This window comes from Nicotiana sylvestris, chromosome 12, assembly GCF_000393655.2.
Source record: "Nicotiana sylvestris chromosome 12, ASM39365v2, whole genome shotgun sequence".
Classification (NCBI taxonomy): Eukaryota; Viridiplantae; Streptophyta; class Magnoliopsida; order Solanales; family Solanaceae; genus Nicotiana; species Nicotiana sylvestris.
The window spans coordinates 2,857,015-2,875,892 of record NC_091068.1 but is presented as its reverse complement, the minus strand read 5'-3'; the positions used below and the strand labels follow the sequence as shown (position 1 = coordinate 2,875,892).

The 18,878-nt window shown below is 40.9% G+C and overlaps 1 protein-coding gene across 1 annotated transcript; it reads right to left on the bottom strand.

Moving 5' to 3' along the window:
- Positions 1–17,351: 17,351 nt before the first annotated feature.
- Positions 17,352–18,128, bottom strand: LOC104213206 (uncharacterized). The gene is made up of 2 exons (XM_009762652.1): positions 17,864–18,128; positions 17,352–17,794 (listed from the first exon to the last, which is right to left on the bottom strand). The coding sequence occupies exons 1-2, from the start codon at positions 18,126–18,128 to the stop codon at positions 17,352–17,354; spliced, it is 708 nt and encodes a 235-aa protein (XP_009760954.1).
- Between the last annotated feature and the right edge of the window lie 750 nt (positions 18,129–18,878).

The following is an 18,878-nucleotide window of genomic DNA, read 5'->3' as shown; positions in this document are numbered from 1 at the left end:
GGAACGAGTTGTCCTCCCAAATGTCATGAACCCGATTTCACAAGAGAAAAAGGGGGCGCGACAGCGTGGCGACTCTGCTGGGGATATCTTTTAGGGTTCTACCATTTCAAGCTATTACTATGACTTTACATTTCTTATGCGCCTTATTTGTTTAATACCTTTGAGTATTTAATTCCCTCTTCTACTGCAAAAAAAAAAACTAACCCGTCTCTTGTTTCTTTCCATTGTTTCTTTTACTGCTTTCCTTTATTGTGCTTATTTATTACTGTTTGAAATTATTGTAATTATTACTTTATGAACGTGCAAATACGTGACAACTTATTTTAATTATTACACAAGCATGTTTTCAACATCATATTCCACTCGTACCAAACAAATACCATAGAAACGCTTATAACGAGTGGTTGCACTCTTCCGATATTATCATCCTTTAAATCCGGCAAATGCGTATTTGCGATAAAACCAGTCAATCAACGGTGTAGTCGACGGTTTCGTGCCTTTCCCTCTTGAGTTGTCCGCTCAAGGGTACCAGTCTAAAACCCCCCATAGAAACCTTACTTTGTTTAAATGTGCATGCATCATAGTCAAACCTAACCGAGTCAGTTATATGGTCCGCATAATGACTCTTAAAGATAGCCTTGTCCAAAGTCCACCGGGTTTTCCCAAAACCCAAATGGACACTACCACGTTCTGTGCATTTATTCGGAGAACTAAATGCTTTTATGCCAATTATTGGTATTTAATAGTCGAGTCTGGTGGGGGTAAGGGCCTAACCCTTTTGTCTTGTAGAAACATGAGGCACGACGTCCCCAGATTCGGCATGGTCACAAACATCCACCCAAGGTTGCTAAGCTGGTGGGAGGATATTCATTCCAGTGATCAGACTCTTGTCCGAAAATACCTAGGAAATCTACCTTCTCTCCTGGAGGTCCAACCCAACAACAAAATCATAGAAGCTGCTACTCTATTCTGGGACTATGATAGGTCTGTGTTTCGCTTCGGGGAGATTGAGATGACACCCCTGCTAGAGGAAATAGGAGGATTGTCTGGTATACCATGGGAGACTCCGGGTTTGTTAATGCCGAAAAATCGCAAGGGTAGAGGTTTCCTCAAAATGATGGGCCTAAAGAAGAATTCAGACTTGACATGTTTGAAGGAGTCTTACATTCCCTTTGATTATTTGTACGAGAGGTACAGTCACAACAAATCCTACAGTACTTATCCGGATGAGTTTGCCCTTACATCGTTGGGGCATATTTACTAAAAAGTCTTTGTCTTCATGTTCTGTTTCTTGGGGATGATAGTGTTTCCAATAAAGAAAGCAAAGATCCATACCATGCTAGCCATGGTCACCAAAACTTTGATGGAGGGAATTGGTGGACAACCATTTAGCATAGTGCCCATGATCATCGTAGAGATATACCGAGCCCTGGAAAAGTGTTAACAAGGAGCCCCACACTTTGAGGGTTGCAACTTGCTACCCCAACTCTAGCTCATGGAGCATCTTTAAAGGGGTGAATATCGGCAAGAGATTCAGCGTAGATACTGGGACGATCATATAGCCTTCCATCAACCAAGGCGAATGAACTACATGCCCAACATGTTTGCTCAGCTAGAAGATGCCAAGAGATGGGTGGAGCTATTTGAAAATATGACTGAGGATCAAATACAATGGATGTTCGAGTGGTTCCCTACTGAAGAGTTCATTCCCCGATCCAGGGACACACCATTTTTGATACTGATTGGTTTGAGAGAAACCTACCCTTATGTCCCTCTCCGGGTTATGAGACAGGCTGGTAGAAAACAGGTTATACCAAGGGTCGACAAGATGAGTCACTTCCGGGCTAACTTCCAAGCTGATGACAGTCCTTATAAGTTCCAAGATCAGCATATGTGGCATTGCAAGATCATCATGGGGAGAGATACTATCAATCCAGACAGATACCATGCTGGCTGCACCCCATACTATTCATGATGGCTGGAGGATAATCACAATGGTCTGGGCCAACCTGGGTTTATTCTAGGTCACAGAATCATCGATGAAAGGGATGAAGCACAGGTCAAATACAACCAACTGCGCAAGAGGATTCGGGAATGTGAAAGCGAGCACCGTGAGATTCAAGAAGCCCACCAAAAACTGATTGAAGAGTGGAAAGACATGGCTATCAGTGCCAACAAGCGACTAGGATACCTGAAACGAGGTTTAGTGGAGCTGGAAAGGAAGTTTCTCAAGAGGATCGAGGACTGCCAGAATGCTGAAGGAAACGAGGGTGGACACTTGGCCAGAGCCTACTTGCTGTTGGGACTTCGCGAGCTGGTGAAGCTTTTCGATGGGGCCAAAGATGCCGAGTCTGGGGAAGGTCCTTTTGGAACCAAATAGATAGGAGTTTTCTTTTGCTTTATGAAATGTAATAAGGCCAATGGCCATTAGTGACATTTTATTCTTTGTTATTTAGTGTCTATTTGGGACTCGTCTACTTTTTATCAATAAAATGAGGCATTTAGCATTCTAAGTTCTCCAAATCAACTTGTCACTAGGCCTACCTCGGGTGCAAAGAGACTCCCAAATTAGGACAAGATTTACATTCTTGTACTATGTGTTTAAATACTGCAACATTTTCTTATAATCCTCACTAACTTGTTCCCTTTTTGTTTTTTATTTTTGTTTATTTATTCCTTTCCCCAAAGGTTAGTTCGTGCACTCTGGCATCGTCATCATATTCCACAAGATCAAAGGGTCCTCCACCCACTCCTCCTCCTAGTCCTATCAGAAGCAGGAACAAAGGAAAGATGGAAGATTTGAACAACACCAGAAAGGAAAACTCAACTGAACAGGTAGAGGTCACTCATGGTGCTCAGGTCTCCAAAGAAAGTGCGTCCCAACTCGAGCAGAAACTGTTGAAATTTCAGGAGGAACTTGATCAGGTTTGGAATCTGGCAAACTTGTCATTTTCCCTTACCACTCCAAATATCAATTTTCCAAACGCTCAGAACCCCACGCCTCCACAAAATATCCCAAAACCACAAAACCATCCCGCTCCTCACTACCACTGCAATACATGCCATACATCCAGTAATACTCCACTGCTCATCCAAGAACCTTTGAATTCCACAATTGATTATTTCCACGCCCACCATAACACCCCCATCTATGTGGAAACCATGCCACACTCCACCCAACCTATTTCAAGCACACCCGAATCTGATGATAAAGACTTACTCATCAGAAACTTGGTTGCGGAACTCAAGAAATTGACTTGTCGAATTCAGGGTGTCGAAGGAAGCAAGGGGATTGAAGGGTTGAACTACGAAAATCTTTGCATACAACCTGATGTCGAACTGCCCGAGGGGTACAAACCTCCTAAGTTCGAGATGTTTGATGGTACAGGGAATCCGAGGGTCCACTTGAGAACATACTACGACAAGCTGATCGAAGTAGGGAAAGACGAAAGGATTCGCATGAAGCTTTTCATGAGGAGTCTGAAGGGAGATGCTCTGTCCTAGTACATTAGCCAAAACCCGAAGAAATGGTCAAACTGGGTGAGTATGGCGTCCGACTTTATGGATAGGTTCAAGTTCAACACAGAAAATATGCCAGATATACATCCAGAATTTAAAGAAGAAGCCTACAGAAACATTCCGTGAGTATGCTACTCGTTGGAGATCAGAAGCTGCTAAGATCAGACCAGCTTTAGAAGAGGACAGATGAACAAGTTTTTCGTCCGGGCTTAGGACCCGCAATACTATGAAAGGCTGATGTAGATTGAGAGCCAAAAATATTCCGACATTATCAAGCTAGGTGAGAGGATTGAAGAAGGCATCAAAAGTGGTATGGTTACGAATTTTTAAGCCTTGCAAGCTACCAATAAGGCTTTACAGTCTGGTGGTACGTCCAAGAAAAGGGATGTGGGTGTCGTAATGGTTGCATAAAGAGCCAAACCCCCTATCAAATACCAAGCCTATCCGATACCTCCACTCACATATCAGCCTACCCCGAATTACCAAACACCCTTACCCTCTTACCAAACTCCACCACCTACTTACCAATTACCCCCACCTCCTATATAACAACCTACTTCACCCAGATATTCCCAACCCGCATATGTCTACCAAGCCTACAATGCTCAGCCATCCCACTATCAATCACCTTCCACACATCAAAATGTTCCTAGACCTCGACCAAATTTCAACTGCAGACCCCCCAAAAGTATACCGCCATTGTTGAACCAATTGACCAGCTGTATGAAAGGCTCAAAACTGCTGGTTACATCACCCCTATCCCTGCTATAACCCCTAAAAACCCTTCTCAGTGGGTCAATCTAAATAAATCCTATGCATACCATTCCGACATGAAGGGACATACCATTGATGAATGCCACTCTCTAAAAGATAAGATCCAGACTCTGATCGATAACAAGATCATTATAGCAAAAGAGCCTACTCCGAATGTTTGCAACAACCCCCTGCCGGACCATAAGGGTGGAGGTGTTCACATGATTGAAGTAAAGGATGATTGGGATCCCAAAGGATCGATCGGTTTAATCACAGAAGGTAACGAACCAAAGAAGCCAATAGACACCCTCAATCCGATTGTAGTCCAGACTCAGCCTTCTGGGGATGCCGAGGTAAACATGTCTGTACCACTTGAGTTTGAAGCTCCACTCCCCACAAAGATGCCAACACCAATTGAGGTCGAGTTTAGGTCTCCAGCAAACACACCCGCACCATTTGAAGTTGCGGTTTTACCCTCCAAAACACATACTCCATATGGAGTAAAGGTGCCCATCCCAGTAGCAATGTCGGCCATAACACCATTTTATACAAATGTCATACCTTGGGATTACACAGCCGAGGTGATAAGGAAAGGAAAAGCTAAATTTGGGGAAACAGTTGCGGCACAGGGTATGACAAGAACCGGCAGGGTTTATACTCCGGAGCATTTAGCTGAGTCAAGTAAGCAGGCATCTGGTCGACCGACCATCACTGAAACTAGGCCCGATGATCTCTGGAGAAAGATACAAGCCAAGGAATACTCAGTCATTATTCAACTGAACAAAACACCGGATTCCGATGCACATAAGAATGCCTTGTTGAAGGTGTTGAGTGAGACATATGTACCAAGCAACATCACCAGAGGAGAAATGGCAAACATGGTAGGGCAGGTATTGGAAAGCCACAAGATCACTTTTTATGAAGATGAGCTGCCACCAGAAAGGTTGAGTCATAACAAAGCATTGCACATCACCGTGCAATGCGAAAATTATTTTATCACTAGGGTCCTGATTGATGGAGGGTCCAGCCTCATATTTGTCTGTTGGTAACACACAGGACATTGGGAAAGGGGCTGCATGATATCAAGGATGGGGCCATCAACGTCAAAGCTTTCGACGGTTCCCAAAGATCCACGATTGGGGAAATCATCCCGTGTTTGCAAATGGGGCCTACTTGGTTCGACGTTTATTTTCAAGTGATAGACGTGCCGACATCTTACAATCTGTTGTTGGGACGACCGCGAATTCATGCCGCTGGGGCTGTAGTGTCAACACTGCATCATACGGTGAAATTTGAATGGAACCACCAAGAGGTGATCATTCACAGCGACGGTAGCAATCCCATATACAGTCGCCAAACCATTCCAGCAATCGGAGAAAGGAGAAAGATAGGCGAGGAAACCTATCACCACATCGAGCGAGTCAAGGCCGTTGACAAAGACAAATGGTGGAATAACAAAATTGAAAGCATATTGAACTGGAGAGGATATGAGCCTGGCAAGGGACTTGGCAAGAACCTCCAAGGAATCGCCAAACCTATCAAACTGAAGAAATATGGCACCACCTTCGGTCTGGGATACGAGTATACTTGGAAGGAATTCAACAACTGGTCGCCACCATGGCGCAGTCCATACTACCCGCTGGAGCAGCCAATACCACATCTGGAACAGACTTTCCGACCAGTCGATGTTGTCTATGGGTCGAAAGAAGAGGAAGCACTGGCAGCAGTGAGGAATTTGTTCCTAGAAGATGATGACATGGATTGCTGTGTCATTTTCGAGGAGGAGGGGGAGGAAGGCCCTTCCATACAGGCCGTAAGCCGAGGAGCATGCCTCAACAATTGGACCATCAGAACCACCAGAGCCCGGAAAGCCCGGGGTAGCAAGGCTGAACAAAGCATCATGCACTATCTTTTATTTTTACTAGTTGATTTTCCTTTCGCATTTTTTGAATTTTCGCAATAAGATCTTCCAATATTCAAAATTGTTATGAAATTTATCAAAGCATTTCGGTTTCCTTACAAATCTTACTCTTATTATTTTCTTTCATTACTTTATTTATACAGCATTACTATTACCTATTTTGATGAACCAATGACTGTGACATGCAACGAGACAATGCAACAAACGGACATAGATTCAGACGAAGATGATATACCGGAAGGGATTGTTAAAGAGGTCGAAAATTTTGAGAACAGACCCAAGTCCAACCTGGATGAGACCGAGATTGTTAACTTGGGAGATGCAAAAAATATCAAAGAAACTCGAATCAACGTTTATTTGTCACCGTCTGAAAAGGAAGAATACACAAAATTTTTGAAGGAATATGAGGACATATTCGCCTGGTCATATGATGACATGTCTGGTTTAAGTACATCTATTGTAGCGCACAAACTACCAACTGATTCGACATGTCCACCGGTGAAACAGAAGCTCAGAAAGTTTAAACTTGACATGAGTCTGAAAATCAAGGAAGAAGTCACTAAGCAGGTCAAAGCTAAGGTCCTCAAGGTAGTAGAATACCCAACATGGGTAGCCAACATCGTGCCAGTACCGAAGAAGGATGGGAAGGTCAGAGTCTATGTCGACTACCGGGATCTCAACCGTGCCAGTATGAAAGATGACTTCCCCTTGCCAAACATACACATCCTGATTGACAATTGCGCCAAGCATGAGTTGCAATCATTTGTAGATTGTTTCGCTGGGTATCATCAAATCTGGATGGATGAAGAAGACACTGAGAAAACGGCCTTCATTACGCCGTGGGGAATGTACTGCTACAAAATGATGTCATTCGGGTTAAAGAATGCAGGGGCCACCTACATGAGGGCCATGACTACCATATTCCACGACATTATACACAAGGAAATTGAGGTGTATGTAGATGATGTCATCATAAAGTCCAAGAAAGCCGCTGACCACATGAAAGATTTGAGGAAATTCTTCAATATACTACGAAGGTACAACCTGAAATTGAATCCCACAAAATGTGCATTCGGGGTTCCTGCTGGAAAGCTACTTGGGTTCATTGTGAGTCGTCGAGGAATAGAACTAGATCCATCAAAAGGTTAAAACTATTCAAGAACTGCCACCGCCAAAGAACAAGAAGGAGTGATGAGTTTCTTGGGAAGACTTAACTATATCAGTCGATTCATAGCACAATCTACAGTTATCTGTGAGCCGATCTTTAAAATGTTGAAGAAGGACGCCGCTACCAAATGGACTGATGATTGCCAAAACGCTTTCGACAGAATCAAGGAATACCTATCAAAACCACCAGTCCTAGTTCCTCCCGAGCCAGGTAGACCTTTATTACTCTACCTTGTAGTATTGGATGAAGCGTTCGGTTATGTTCTGGGGCAGCATGATGAAACAGGGAGGAAGGAGCAGGTCATCTATTACCTCAGTAAGAAGTTTACCCCATACGAGGCTCGGTATTCTCTATTAGAGTGAACCTGCTGTGCTTTGACTTGGGTAGCTCAGAAGTTGAGGCACTACTTCTGTGTCTATACTACATATCTCATATCAAGGATGGATCCCTTGAAGTACATCTTTCAGAAGCCCATGCCCCCTGGCAAGCTGGCCAAATGGAAAATCTTGTTGTGTGAATTTGACATTGTCTACGTGAATCAGAAAGCGATCAAAGGACAAGCACTAGCAGATCACCTTGCGGAAAATCCCACGGACAGAGAATACGAACCCCTGAAAACATATTTTCCCGATGAAGAGGTATCATTCATAGGAGAAGACATTGCAGAATCCTATGACGGTTGGAGAATATTTTTCGATGGAGCAGCAAATTTCAAAGGAGTTGGCATAGAAGCAGTCCTAATATCAGAAACCGGTCAGCATTATCCGGTATCCGCCAAACTCAGATTCCCATGCACCAACAACATAGACGAGTACGAAGCATGCATCTTAAGGCTCAAGATGGCCATTGACATGAACATCCAAGAGTTGCTAGTAATTGGGGATTTAGACTTGCTTATACATCAGGTCTAAGAAGAATGGGCGACAACGAACTCCAAGATACTCCCTTATTTGCATCATGTACAGGAGTTGAGAAAGAGGTTCACAAATACAGAATTCCAGCATGTTCCTAGGGTCCAGAATGAATTCGCCGATGCACTGGCTACCCTATCATCCATGATACAACATCTAGACAAGAATTTCATTGATCCCATTTCGGTAAAGATCCATGATCAGCCCGCTTACTGTGCTCATGTCGAAGAAGAAGCAGACGAAAAGCCTTTGTTTCATGATATCAAGGAATACTTGGAAAAAGTAGAATACCCAGAACTCGCAAACGCTACTCAGAAGCACACACTTTGGAGGTTATCCAAAAATTTCTTTCACAGCGGAGGAATCCTGTACAGGAGGACTCCTGATTTGGGATTACTAAGGTGTGTCGATGCAAAGGAAGCATATAGGCTATTAGAGGAAATTCATACAGGGACCTGCTGTCCACATATGAATGGCTTTGTTTTAGCAAAGAAAATACTCCGAGCTGGTTACTTTTGGATGACTATGGAAACAGACTGCATCTAGTATGTTTGAAAGTGCCACCGTTGCAAGATACATGCAGACATGATAAAGGTGCCTCCAAATGAGCTTAATGTAACAAGCTCGTTGTGGCCGTTTGCTGCCTGGGGAATGGATGTTATCGGACCAATCGAACCTGCCGCATCAAACGGGCACAGGTTTATCATAGTAGCAATTGATTATTTCACCAAATGGGTTGAAACAGCATCTTACAGAGCAATGACTAAGAAAGTTGTGGCAGATTTCGTCCGCGGCCTTATCGTGTGTCGGTTCGGGATCCTGGAGTCAATTGTCACTGATAATGGTTCCAACCTCAACAGTGACCTGATGAAAGCCATGTGTGAAACCTTCAAGATCAAACACAAGAATTCTACAGCTTACAGACCTCAAATGAACGGAGGCGTAGAGGCTGCCAACAAGAATATCAAGAAGATACTAAGGAAAATGATAGAGAAGCATAAGCAGTGGCACGAGAAGCTATCGTTTGCTCTATTGAGGTATCGCACCACAGTCCGCACATCAATCGGGGCAACCCCCTATATGCTGGTTTATGGTACAGAAGACATCATTCCCGCCGAGGTGGAAATTCCCTCATTAAAAATCATACAGGAAGCAGAGCTAGACGACGCAGAATGGGTGAAGAGTCGTTACGAGCAACTAGCTCTTATAGATAGAAAGAGAATGAATGCAGTTTTCCATGGTCAACTATATCAGAACAGAATGTCCAGAGCCTTCAACAAAAGAGTCAAGCCAAGACAGTTCACACCGAGGCAGCTAGTGTTAAAGAAAATATTTCCGCATCAAGAGGAAGCCAAGGGGAAATTCTCTCCCAACCGGCAGGGTCCGTACATGGTTCACCGAGTTCTAATAGGAGGAGCCCTTATACTCACAGAAATGGACGGAGAAGTTTGGCCAAAGCTGATCAATTCAAACGCAGTCAAGCGATATTACGTGTAATCTTTATGCTTTCCTTATGTAATTTGAACTACGCCTGGCCTGATTCCCATTTAAGAGGGGATACGTAGGCAGCCCTATGGGTTCGGTCACCATTCAATAAAATTTCTATTTCCCCCGCTATTGGAAACTGGGGGCAGAATTTTGAGAAGGACCCTCAAAATTTCGAAGCCGATTCCAGCCATTTATCATTAACAGCCATCAGGAGCAGCAGCCCAGTAAATTGGGGCAGAATTTTGCGGATGACCCTCAAAATTCCAGAGCAAGCGAAGTTGCAATGTCTTGAACCACATCGCAGTCGTCGGTTCATCCAAAGAAAACTATTCTTACTTACGTTATGATTTTACTAAATCATGCATGTTTATTACTAAAATTGCCTTGTTTAGCAACGCTACCCCAATGATACATACAGTATCACCAGATCAAAGCCGAGCAGGTCGAGCAAAGCCAGCGGGGATACGAACTAACTTTTACCCCTTTATAAACTCATGATTTTTCTTTGGATGCAGGCACTTGAGTTGCAAAATCATCAAATATACTATATTCTCCCTCACAAAGTTCAGGAATACAACTCTCCGAACCGTTGCACTTGCTCACAATCGCTATCTGCACAGTAGTGTCCCCCATCAGGCACAATATCCCCAGCAATCCTGATACCGCAATCCGCTATCAGCTAAGAAAACTCTATTGCCATTTGCCATTTTTACTTCCTGCATAAGGCTACCATTCTGCCTTCCTAGGTTAAGATCTACCTCCATCTGCATGTTCTGCATTGCATAAGGCTACCATTCTGCCTTCCGAGACTAAGCTCTGTCTCTATCTGCATTGTCTGCATTGCATAAGGTTACCATTCTGCCTTCCGAGGTTAAGCTCTACCTCCATCTTGCATCGGCTGAAAGATCGACACTTCATTTACATCTTGCATCGGCAGAAAGATCACCACTTTATTTACACCTTGCATCGGCTGAAAGATCGCCGCTTTACTTACATTTTGCATCGGCTGAAAGATCGCCACTTCATTTACAGCTTGCATCGGCTGAAAGATCGCCGCTTTACTTACATCTTGCATCGGCTGAAAGATCGCCACTTCATTTACACCTTGCATCGGCTGAAAGATCGCCGCTTTATATACATCTTGCATCGGCTGAATGATCGCCGCTTTACTTACATCTTGCATCGGCTAAAAGATCATCGTTTTACTTACATCTTGCATCGGCTGAAAGATCACCACTTTATTTGTAGCTTGCATCTGCTGAAAGATCGCTACTTAATTTACACCTTGCATCAGCTGAAAGATCGCCGCTTTACTTACATCTTGCATCGGCTGAAAGATCGCCACATCATTTATACCTTGCATCGGCTGAAAGATCGCCGCTTCATTTACACCTTGTATCGGCTGAAAGATCGCCACTTCATTTACATCTTGCATCGGTTGAAAGATCGCCACTTCATTTATACCTTGCATCGGCTGAAAGATCGCCACTTCACTTACATCTTGCATCGGCTGAAAAATCGCCACCTTCTACATCTCATGGGCTGAAAGATCGCCAATCTGTCCAAAGGCATCATTGTTCAGAGGCACCATCTTCATAACCCGAGAACGCCATGCCATGGCCTGAGGACCCCTTTTATCTTTTGCATATCATTATTCAAAGGCATCATATTTTGGAGGCATCATTCTCATAGCCCGATAGCATCATTTCATGGGTTGAGAATCCTTATTATACGCTTCATGGCCCAGGACGTCATGGTCTGAGGACATCGTCCTAACCGTCCAAAGACAACATTCATGGTCTAATGGGAACTTGCATCATGTTTAAATTTTTTGCACAATATACACTAGTATTGCTTATTTGCAGGTAAACCGACAAGCAACGGCCGTCTAAGCTGGAGCAGTCCGGCTCCAGTTCTCACAACCCTGTCAGATTTTAACCGTCCATCCCAACCTAAATAGCACGTCCGTCTTGGAAAACCTCCATCGACATATTCCGCTGACGGATCTTGAACTACATATGGTCTGATTCATGTAAGACCAAGGGTATGTAGGCAGCTCAGGAGCCAAGCTCGGTCAAATTCTTCAAACCATTCTGTTCGGTCAAAATTGACCATCATATCTTTACCCGATAACTCTTTCATCCTTCCTGGGTAAAGAGGGACAGCTGTTGATACCCAATTTTTCCCTGTATATTTTTGTATGAAAAATACTTTCAAAATAGCATGTATATGAATATATAAGTATGTCCAAGTGTTTTAGTATTTTTCCTAAATTTTAAAAAGATTTTTTAAATCAATTTATTGCCCTATTTTAACAGTACAAAAACCAATAATTGTTTCTCGAATTATCATTTTGGTGATTAACTTATTTATTCTCATATTTATACCAAAATATAGCTAAGGTAATTTTTACAAATTCATTTAGTATTTTTAAAGCTAAATTGCATATAATTGCAATTTTAGCCTATTTTAAGATTTAATTGTGTTTATAATTACAAAATTGATTCCAGTATTTTTAATTTAATATTTGTACATTATTAGTTAATTTAGTACCTTTAATTTGTTTCCAGAAATCACTTTACTATTTTTTATAAAATAAAAAGGAAAAAAGTGGCTATTTAAAATTTAGCCCTAACTATTTCGATTTTAGCCAAATCAGCCTCCCCAATTAACCCAATTTCAAGCCCCAAATTGACCGGCCCAATTCTTAAACTACCCGCCCCTGACCCAATTAGTTAACTCATCCTCCCCTCTATTAAATCCAGGCCGTTGATCAAAATGATCAACGACCACAAACCTTCCTTTCATTTTTTAATCTACCAACACCCCTTAACCCTAATTCATTTCATCTAACCAGCTTCCTCTGAACTCTCAAACTCTTTCAAACTCTCTCGAACATTCCCTAACCCTAGCCGCCTCTCACCGTCTTCAACCTTGAAACCACCGTAATCCATGGCTTCTCAAGCCATGGGATCCCTATGCTCACCTCCCTTTGCTCTTATACACTTCTTACTTGAAGTTTCGAGGTCTAACCTCGAGGGTTTTCTCCCAGGCCTCTGCCGATTCAAGTTTCCACGGCCCTCTCTGGCTCTGTTCCGGCGTACCATGGTCATCTGAGCTTGTTTCTGATCTTCTCCGACTCAGATCGGTGACCTTTTCAAAGCCTTTCTCATTCTAAGGTTCTACGGAAACCCTAACTCTTCGAGGTTTTCTCCGATTTCTTAGATCTGTTGTGTATCCATGGTCTACTTAAATTTTCAAACGATTTCCCCAACTTTTCTTTCAAATATTACTTTCAAAATCGCCTCTTTTCGATTTAGGGTTTTCTGAAAATGCTTAAAGTGTTTATCTGAATTTTCTTTTCCTTTTCTTTTATGTGTATTTGTCTTTGCTGTGTTCTTATGTTTTCTTCTACCACGTATGCTCTTTTGCTATATTTTTATACCCGTTCTTATGTATTCTTCTACTGTGTTTCTATACTATGTGCTTGTATGCTCTTCTACTATGTTTTGCTATTTTCTTCCACTATGTTCTGATATGCTTCGCCTACTGTATCCTTCTACCATGTTCTTAAGTTCTTACTATTTTACCTTGTTTAAAGTTTCTTCTAAAAGACATGCTTAAGCATGTTTCTTCTACTATCAGTTGTTCTCTCATTATGCTACTATATTTGCATGTTTTTCTCATGGGTTTTTGAAAGAAACCTTTAAGTCTGTTTCAACTACTGGCCTCCTCATCTTTGTATTTGATTCAAGGTGGAAACCCTATAATTTGGGGATACTGCCTAGGTCTGATTGTGTGAACTAGGGTTTTATTTTTAGAACCCTTAACTCTTTCAAATTGATTTCGAGTCCCTGAACTGAGTTTAGACATCGTTGTTTTCATACAATGTTGAACCTTTTGCTAAACTCTTCTACACTAGAGTTTCTACTGATTTTACAATGGCATAACAAGTTTCTCTCATGTTTAACGTGTTTGTATGCTTTTATATGTGATGAATCTTTCTTTAAAAGGGTTTTCAAACTAGTGATTGATTCAGAATTCCTTTTAACCAGGTCTAATTGATTGTCTGCTGATTTTCCTTAAGTTAAAGCCTTTTCTATCTTTCTGACTTGGTTCATTCATAACAAATCTTTGACCTCTAATTTTTTGGCTGTTAATTGATTTTCTTTCCTTAAATGGTACAACCGTATATTTCAAAGACCTTGTCCTTAAATAACTTTTATGTATTTGCCCCTAATTTGCTATTTTGCACAAAGTGTTTGATTAATTTCTTTCTTTAATTAGTTTATACCCATTTGAATTTGAATCCCTTAATTAAGGGAAGCCTTGTATAATTGATTGCCAATCCGTTTTTCAAACTATCTTCTTGCCTGCTTTCTACACTATAAAAGGCACGACCCTTTTTCACAGAGAGACGACTACACACTTCATAATTCAGAATCTCTTCTGAACTCTTACTCGCATAATAGAACTCTCTCTTCTTGTCTGCACTGAGGGTTTTACCAGACTACTGTATTTTTCACTACTCGTTTTTTTGAAACTGGTATGTCCTAACTTCAAATTCCAGCATCCGCACAATATGTTTACTCACAGCTTTTCTGCATCTATGTCTACTTTACTACTTCTGCAGAGTTAAATACTTAAACTAGCATGTTTATTTCCTTTTGCTTGTTTCTACTATGAATCTCTATTCCCTATTCCCCTTTATGTGCTTTAAGTGAGTTTAAAACATGGCAATATGTAAGTTTTTTTCTATGATTTGAACTTGATCCCTGAGGGGATCCTAACCTCTAAACAATGTGTTCTAGTAGGCTTATGGGAGTGCCAACATCTTCCATTGTTGGGTTATGCCCACTAGCCTGCTTTTCACCTCTTGTAACTCCCCATTCCCTATATCCTTATGTGTGTTGTTTCCCTTTCCCTTTCCCCCTTTTAGAATTCTGCACTTACACTCTCTCTTAGTTCATAAGTTCTGCCCCCTTCTTGTAAGCCTTACCTTGGGACCCTTGAGTTCCCTCTGAACTTGGACACCTGAGGGCTGGCCCTTCCACATTGCACTTTGGCTTAACATGGTAATACATTTGGGTGTAAGTACTGTCCGGAGTTCTTATGAAACTCTCAGGGAACTCTGACACACCCAAGTGGGAGAAAGGCTTTGAAACATGATCTTTGGAGTTGGTTTACTTCATATTTCAGACAGGAAGTCTGAATCAGGCTCTCCTTGGTTGTAATTTTCAAACTTCTGATGTATTTTTCTTTACTTTATTTTTCTGGGTTGTAATAACTTTGTAATAAGATATTGGGGATGGCTAGTAAAAAGGGCGGGGGGAGTAATTATGTATGTAAAAGGGGTAGATATCCTGTTCATAGGGAATTTCTGATCTCTGCATATCACATAGATATTCTGCCTATAAAAGTTTATGAATTTCTGCATTCTCATATAGATACCATGTCTATAGGAATTTCTGAATTCTCATATAGATAGTATGTCTATAGGAATCCTACATTCTCATATAAATATTATGTCTATAAGAATTTCTGCATTCTCATATAAATACCATGTCTTTAATGAATTCTGCACCCATATAGATATTCTGCCTATAGGTTTCTAAAATTCTGCATTCATACAGATATCCTACCTATAGTTAAATTTATGCATCTCTCATATAGATACCATGCTCATAGTTAACTAGAAATCTGAATCCTGCATATGCATTTGTCACTAGGCAAACCTGTTATATGGCTTAATTTATTAACTGCATCTAGATATCATATTCATAGGCTTAAACGAAGTACATCATTTAGATGCCATGCCTATAGGATTTTGGCACCCTTGCTATGCCAGTAAAGTGTTTAAAATCAACAACACATAGAAATCATGCCTATAGGAGCTTTAATTGGATCTGAACCCCTTCACTCGCTTATAAGTCTAAAATCAGTAGCAGTGACGCATGACCCTTTTGTCAAAACTTATCTTTCCTGAATAACTGACAACCTTTTTCTAAAAATCAGTATACTCCATCTTTTTCTGAAATCAGTAGACATCATGCCTATAGATCTTTGTCTAACACTTAGGCAAACCATAGGATAGTTTATAAACTGAATTAGATTTTTTTATATGTTACAACCGTCAGGCAGGCCTGACTCGGGCTTCTTATCTGAAATATGCAATAAATCAGTCTTCCCTAACTGTTAAGTTTAATCAGACCCCAATCAGTACGTGTAAGACATGCTAAACTATATGTTTTTCTTTGATTTAAGGAGGTCTATTTGAGCCTCATTTGTTTATGTGCTTCCCCATACTTGCTATATATATGTTTTTGTTTGTTGCTTTAGTATTTTTACCTTTGAAACCATAAATAAGCCCAACATACCTCCCCTTTAGGATTAGTAGTCCTAGATACCTCCGGGACTGATAGAATTGGGGCGGGTAATAGCATGCAATAAGTAAACGAGACCATTTCACGCTTTAATATCTCAACGGGGTGGGAAAGGGTAGGTATGGATATGATGACCATGCGGTAACATCTCGTGTAGCCCCTCATTGAGGAGTGATTACCGGATGTTGTGTGGGGTGATCCATATTATTAATAAACCTATGACTCCGCCCCCCCCTTTCGTTTTATTTGTTTCTCTTAAAATCATTTCTTTAATCAATTCCGTTTAGTTCCTTTTTCTTACTTTTGTTTATTTGTAAATCATTACGTGAAAATCCCCTTTTATTTGAAGTCTTTATTTGCCTATGTGTTATTTGCACTTAATTCACAACAATAATAGCATGGCCGGGAACCACACTAGTGGATCTTGAGGAGTGCCTAACACCTTCCCTTTGAGATAATTGCGAGCCCTTACCCAATCTCTGGTTGTTCCAACCTTCCATAGTGTCCTAATGCACTCAAATCATTAGGTGGCAACTCTTCAATTCAAAACCAATTCCCGAAAGGGAACGAGTTGTCCTCCCAAATGTCATGAACCCAATTTCGCGAGAGAAAAAGGGGGCGCGACACTCCTAAGTCAAAAATACCCAACGGAGCTAACAGAACCAACAGAAATCCAATCCGAGGTCAAATACTAAAAAGTCAAAACTAGATCAAACCTTTCAAATTTAAAGCGTCAAGCTGAGAATCATTCTTCCAAATCAATTCCGAATAACCTGAAACCCAGACCGATAATTCATATAAGTCATAATACATCATACGGAGCCACTCATACCCAAAAACTATCGAGAGAAGTACAATTGCTCAAAATGACCGGTCGGGTCGTTACAGTAAGATAACATTTTCCTAAGTACATCTCGTTCTTACTTATTACAACTTTGTCTAAAACAAAAATACACTTAAACCCGTTCTTTATGAGAAGTAAAATAGAAACTAAGCTCTTCCGTATTTTAGGAAGATGACAAACGTTGTTCAGAGTCACCACCTTGCTAGAGGTTATCTTCAGGAATATCTTTCCATAACCTTCAATTTTGGCTGTTGCAGAATTTTCCATAAAAATGGTCTCATCGGGTCCAGTGGGAGAATATGAAACAAATGCTTCTCTAACAGTACAAACATGATGGGTGGCACCAGAATCAATCCACCACTCCTTAGAGAATTTCCACTAAGTTGCATTCAGAAAACATAGCGCACAAGTCATCAATATCATCATTTGTTTCAACCATATTTGCTTGACCCTTTTTCTTCTCTTTATTTAAAGCACGACATTCTGCATTTTTGTGTCCAACCTTTCTACAGTTGTGTTGTGGCAGTTTCTCTTGCTTGCTAGAATAATTGTTTGGTCCAGAAGACTTCTTCCGCTTCTTCAGATTAGTTGGAGCAGTTTCAACAATATTTGCTCCCATAATTGTTGAGTTCCCACGTGTCTTCTTTTCTGCAACTTTATTGTTCTCTTTGTTCCTTACTTGAACGATGAGATCTTTGAGTTTCATCTCCGTGCGCTTGTGTTTCAAGTAGTTCTTAAAGTACCTCCATAAAGGAGGCAACTTCTCAATCATTGATGCAACTTGAAATGCCTCATTGATGATCAAACCTTCAATAAAAAGTTCATGATTAGTAACAAAATTAATACTTTCAACAAAAGTATTAATTCGGATTATACCTTCAGCAAGGAGATCATGAATTATAACTTGTAGCTCTTGAACTTGGGTAATGACAGGCTTGTTGTCCACCATCTTATAGTCCAAAAACTTGGCTGCAACAAACTTCTTTAAATTGACATCCTCAGTTTTATACTTCTTTTCCAATGCATCGTATAGTTCTTTAGAAGTTTCTACATTACTATAGAAGTTGTAAAGATCATCCTCTAGTCCACTAAGAATATAATTCTTGCACAAGAAATCTGAGTGCTTCCAAGCCTCAGTCATAATAAAACGTTCATTATCCCGAGTTGATTCCGGCAGAACCGGAACGTCCTCCTTAATGAACTTCTGTAGACTCAAAGTAGTCAACAGTGTGCTCGAGTAGAACTCAACAATGGAGTTCTAAGTGATTGAAGAGAGGGAGAGAGAGAGAGAGAGAGAGACGAGAAAGAAGATAGAAATTTCTTATTCCAACATTACATGAAAATTATAGAATTAGGGAAAATCAAACTATATAGGAAGGTGGGAAAGTTAGTTGTAACTAACTTTAGGAAGCTCCCTTTCCTTCAGCTGCCTAGCACGTGCAACTCACGTGAGTTTTACTAACAAACTTCTAACTGACTCTAACTAATAACGCAACTAACTATACTGACTCTTAGCTAATAGGATACTTAGCTAATAGGATCGTATCAATACACGTATTAGGGCAGATTAAATCGGAATTCGCAACGGAAAGTCTCACAGTCTCATATTTGGGGGAGAGGGATAGAGGATGGGGGGATAAAATACTTTTTAACAAAGACGACTTCATACCCAAGGTTCAAACTTGGAACTCGGATTATGAATGAATAAATACTTGAAAGTACAAGAGGGGAGGTGGTGAATTGTATATTTTTAAGCTTAATCTCTTATTAGTTGACTAGTTTATCGAATAGTCGACTAGATGTAATAACCTAACAGTTATAATGACAGAAAGTAAGATGCAGAAAGTAAATGCTGGAATTAAAGACACCAGAATTTTATACTGGTTCGGAT

Bases quoted from the DNA above. Each gene is read 5' to 3' on its own strand.
- LOC104213206 (XM_009762652.1), bottom strand. From the start codon at position 18,128: ATGACTGAGGCTTGGAAGCACTCAGATTTCTTGTGCAAGAATTATATT. The intron at 17,795-17,863 runs GTATAATCCGAA...TTTTTATTGAAG, and splicing joins TCATGATCTCCTTGCTGAAG to GTTTGATCATCAATGAGGCA.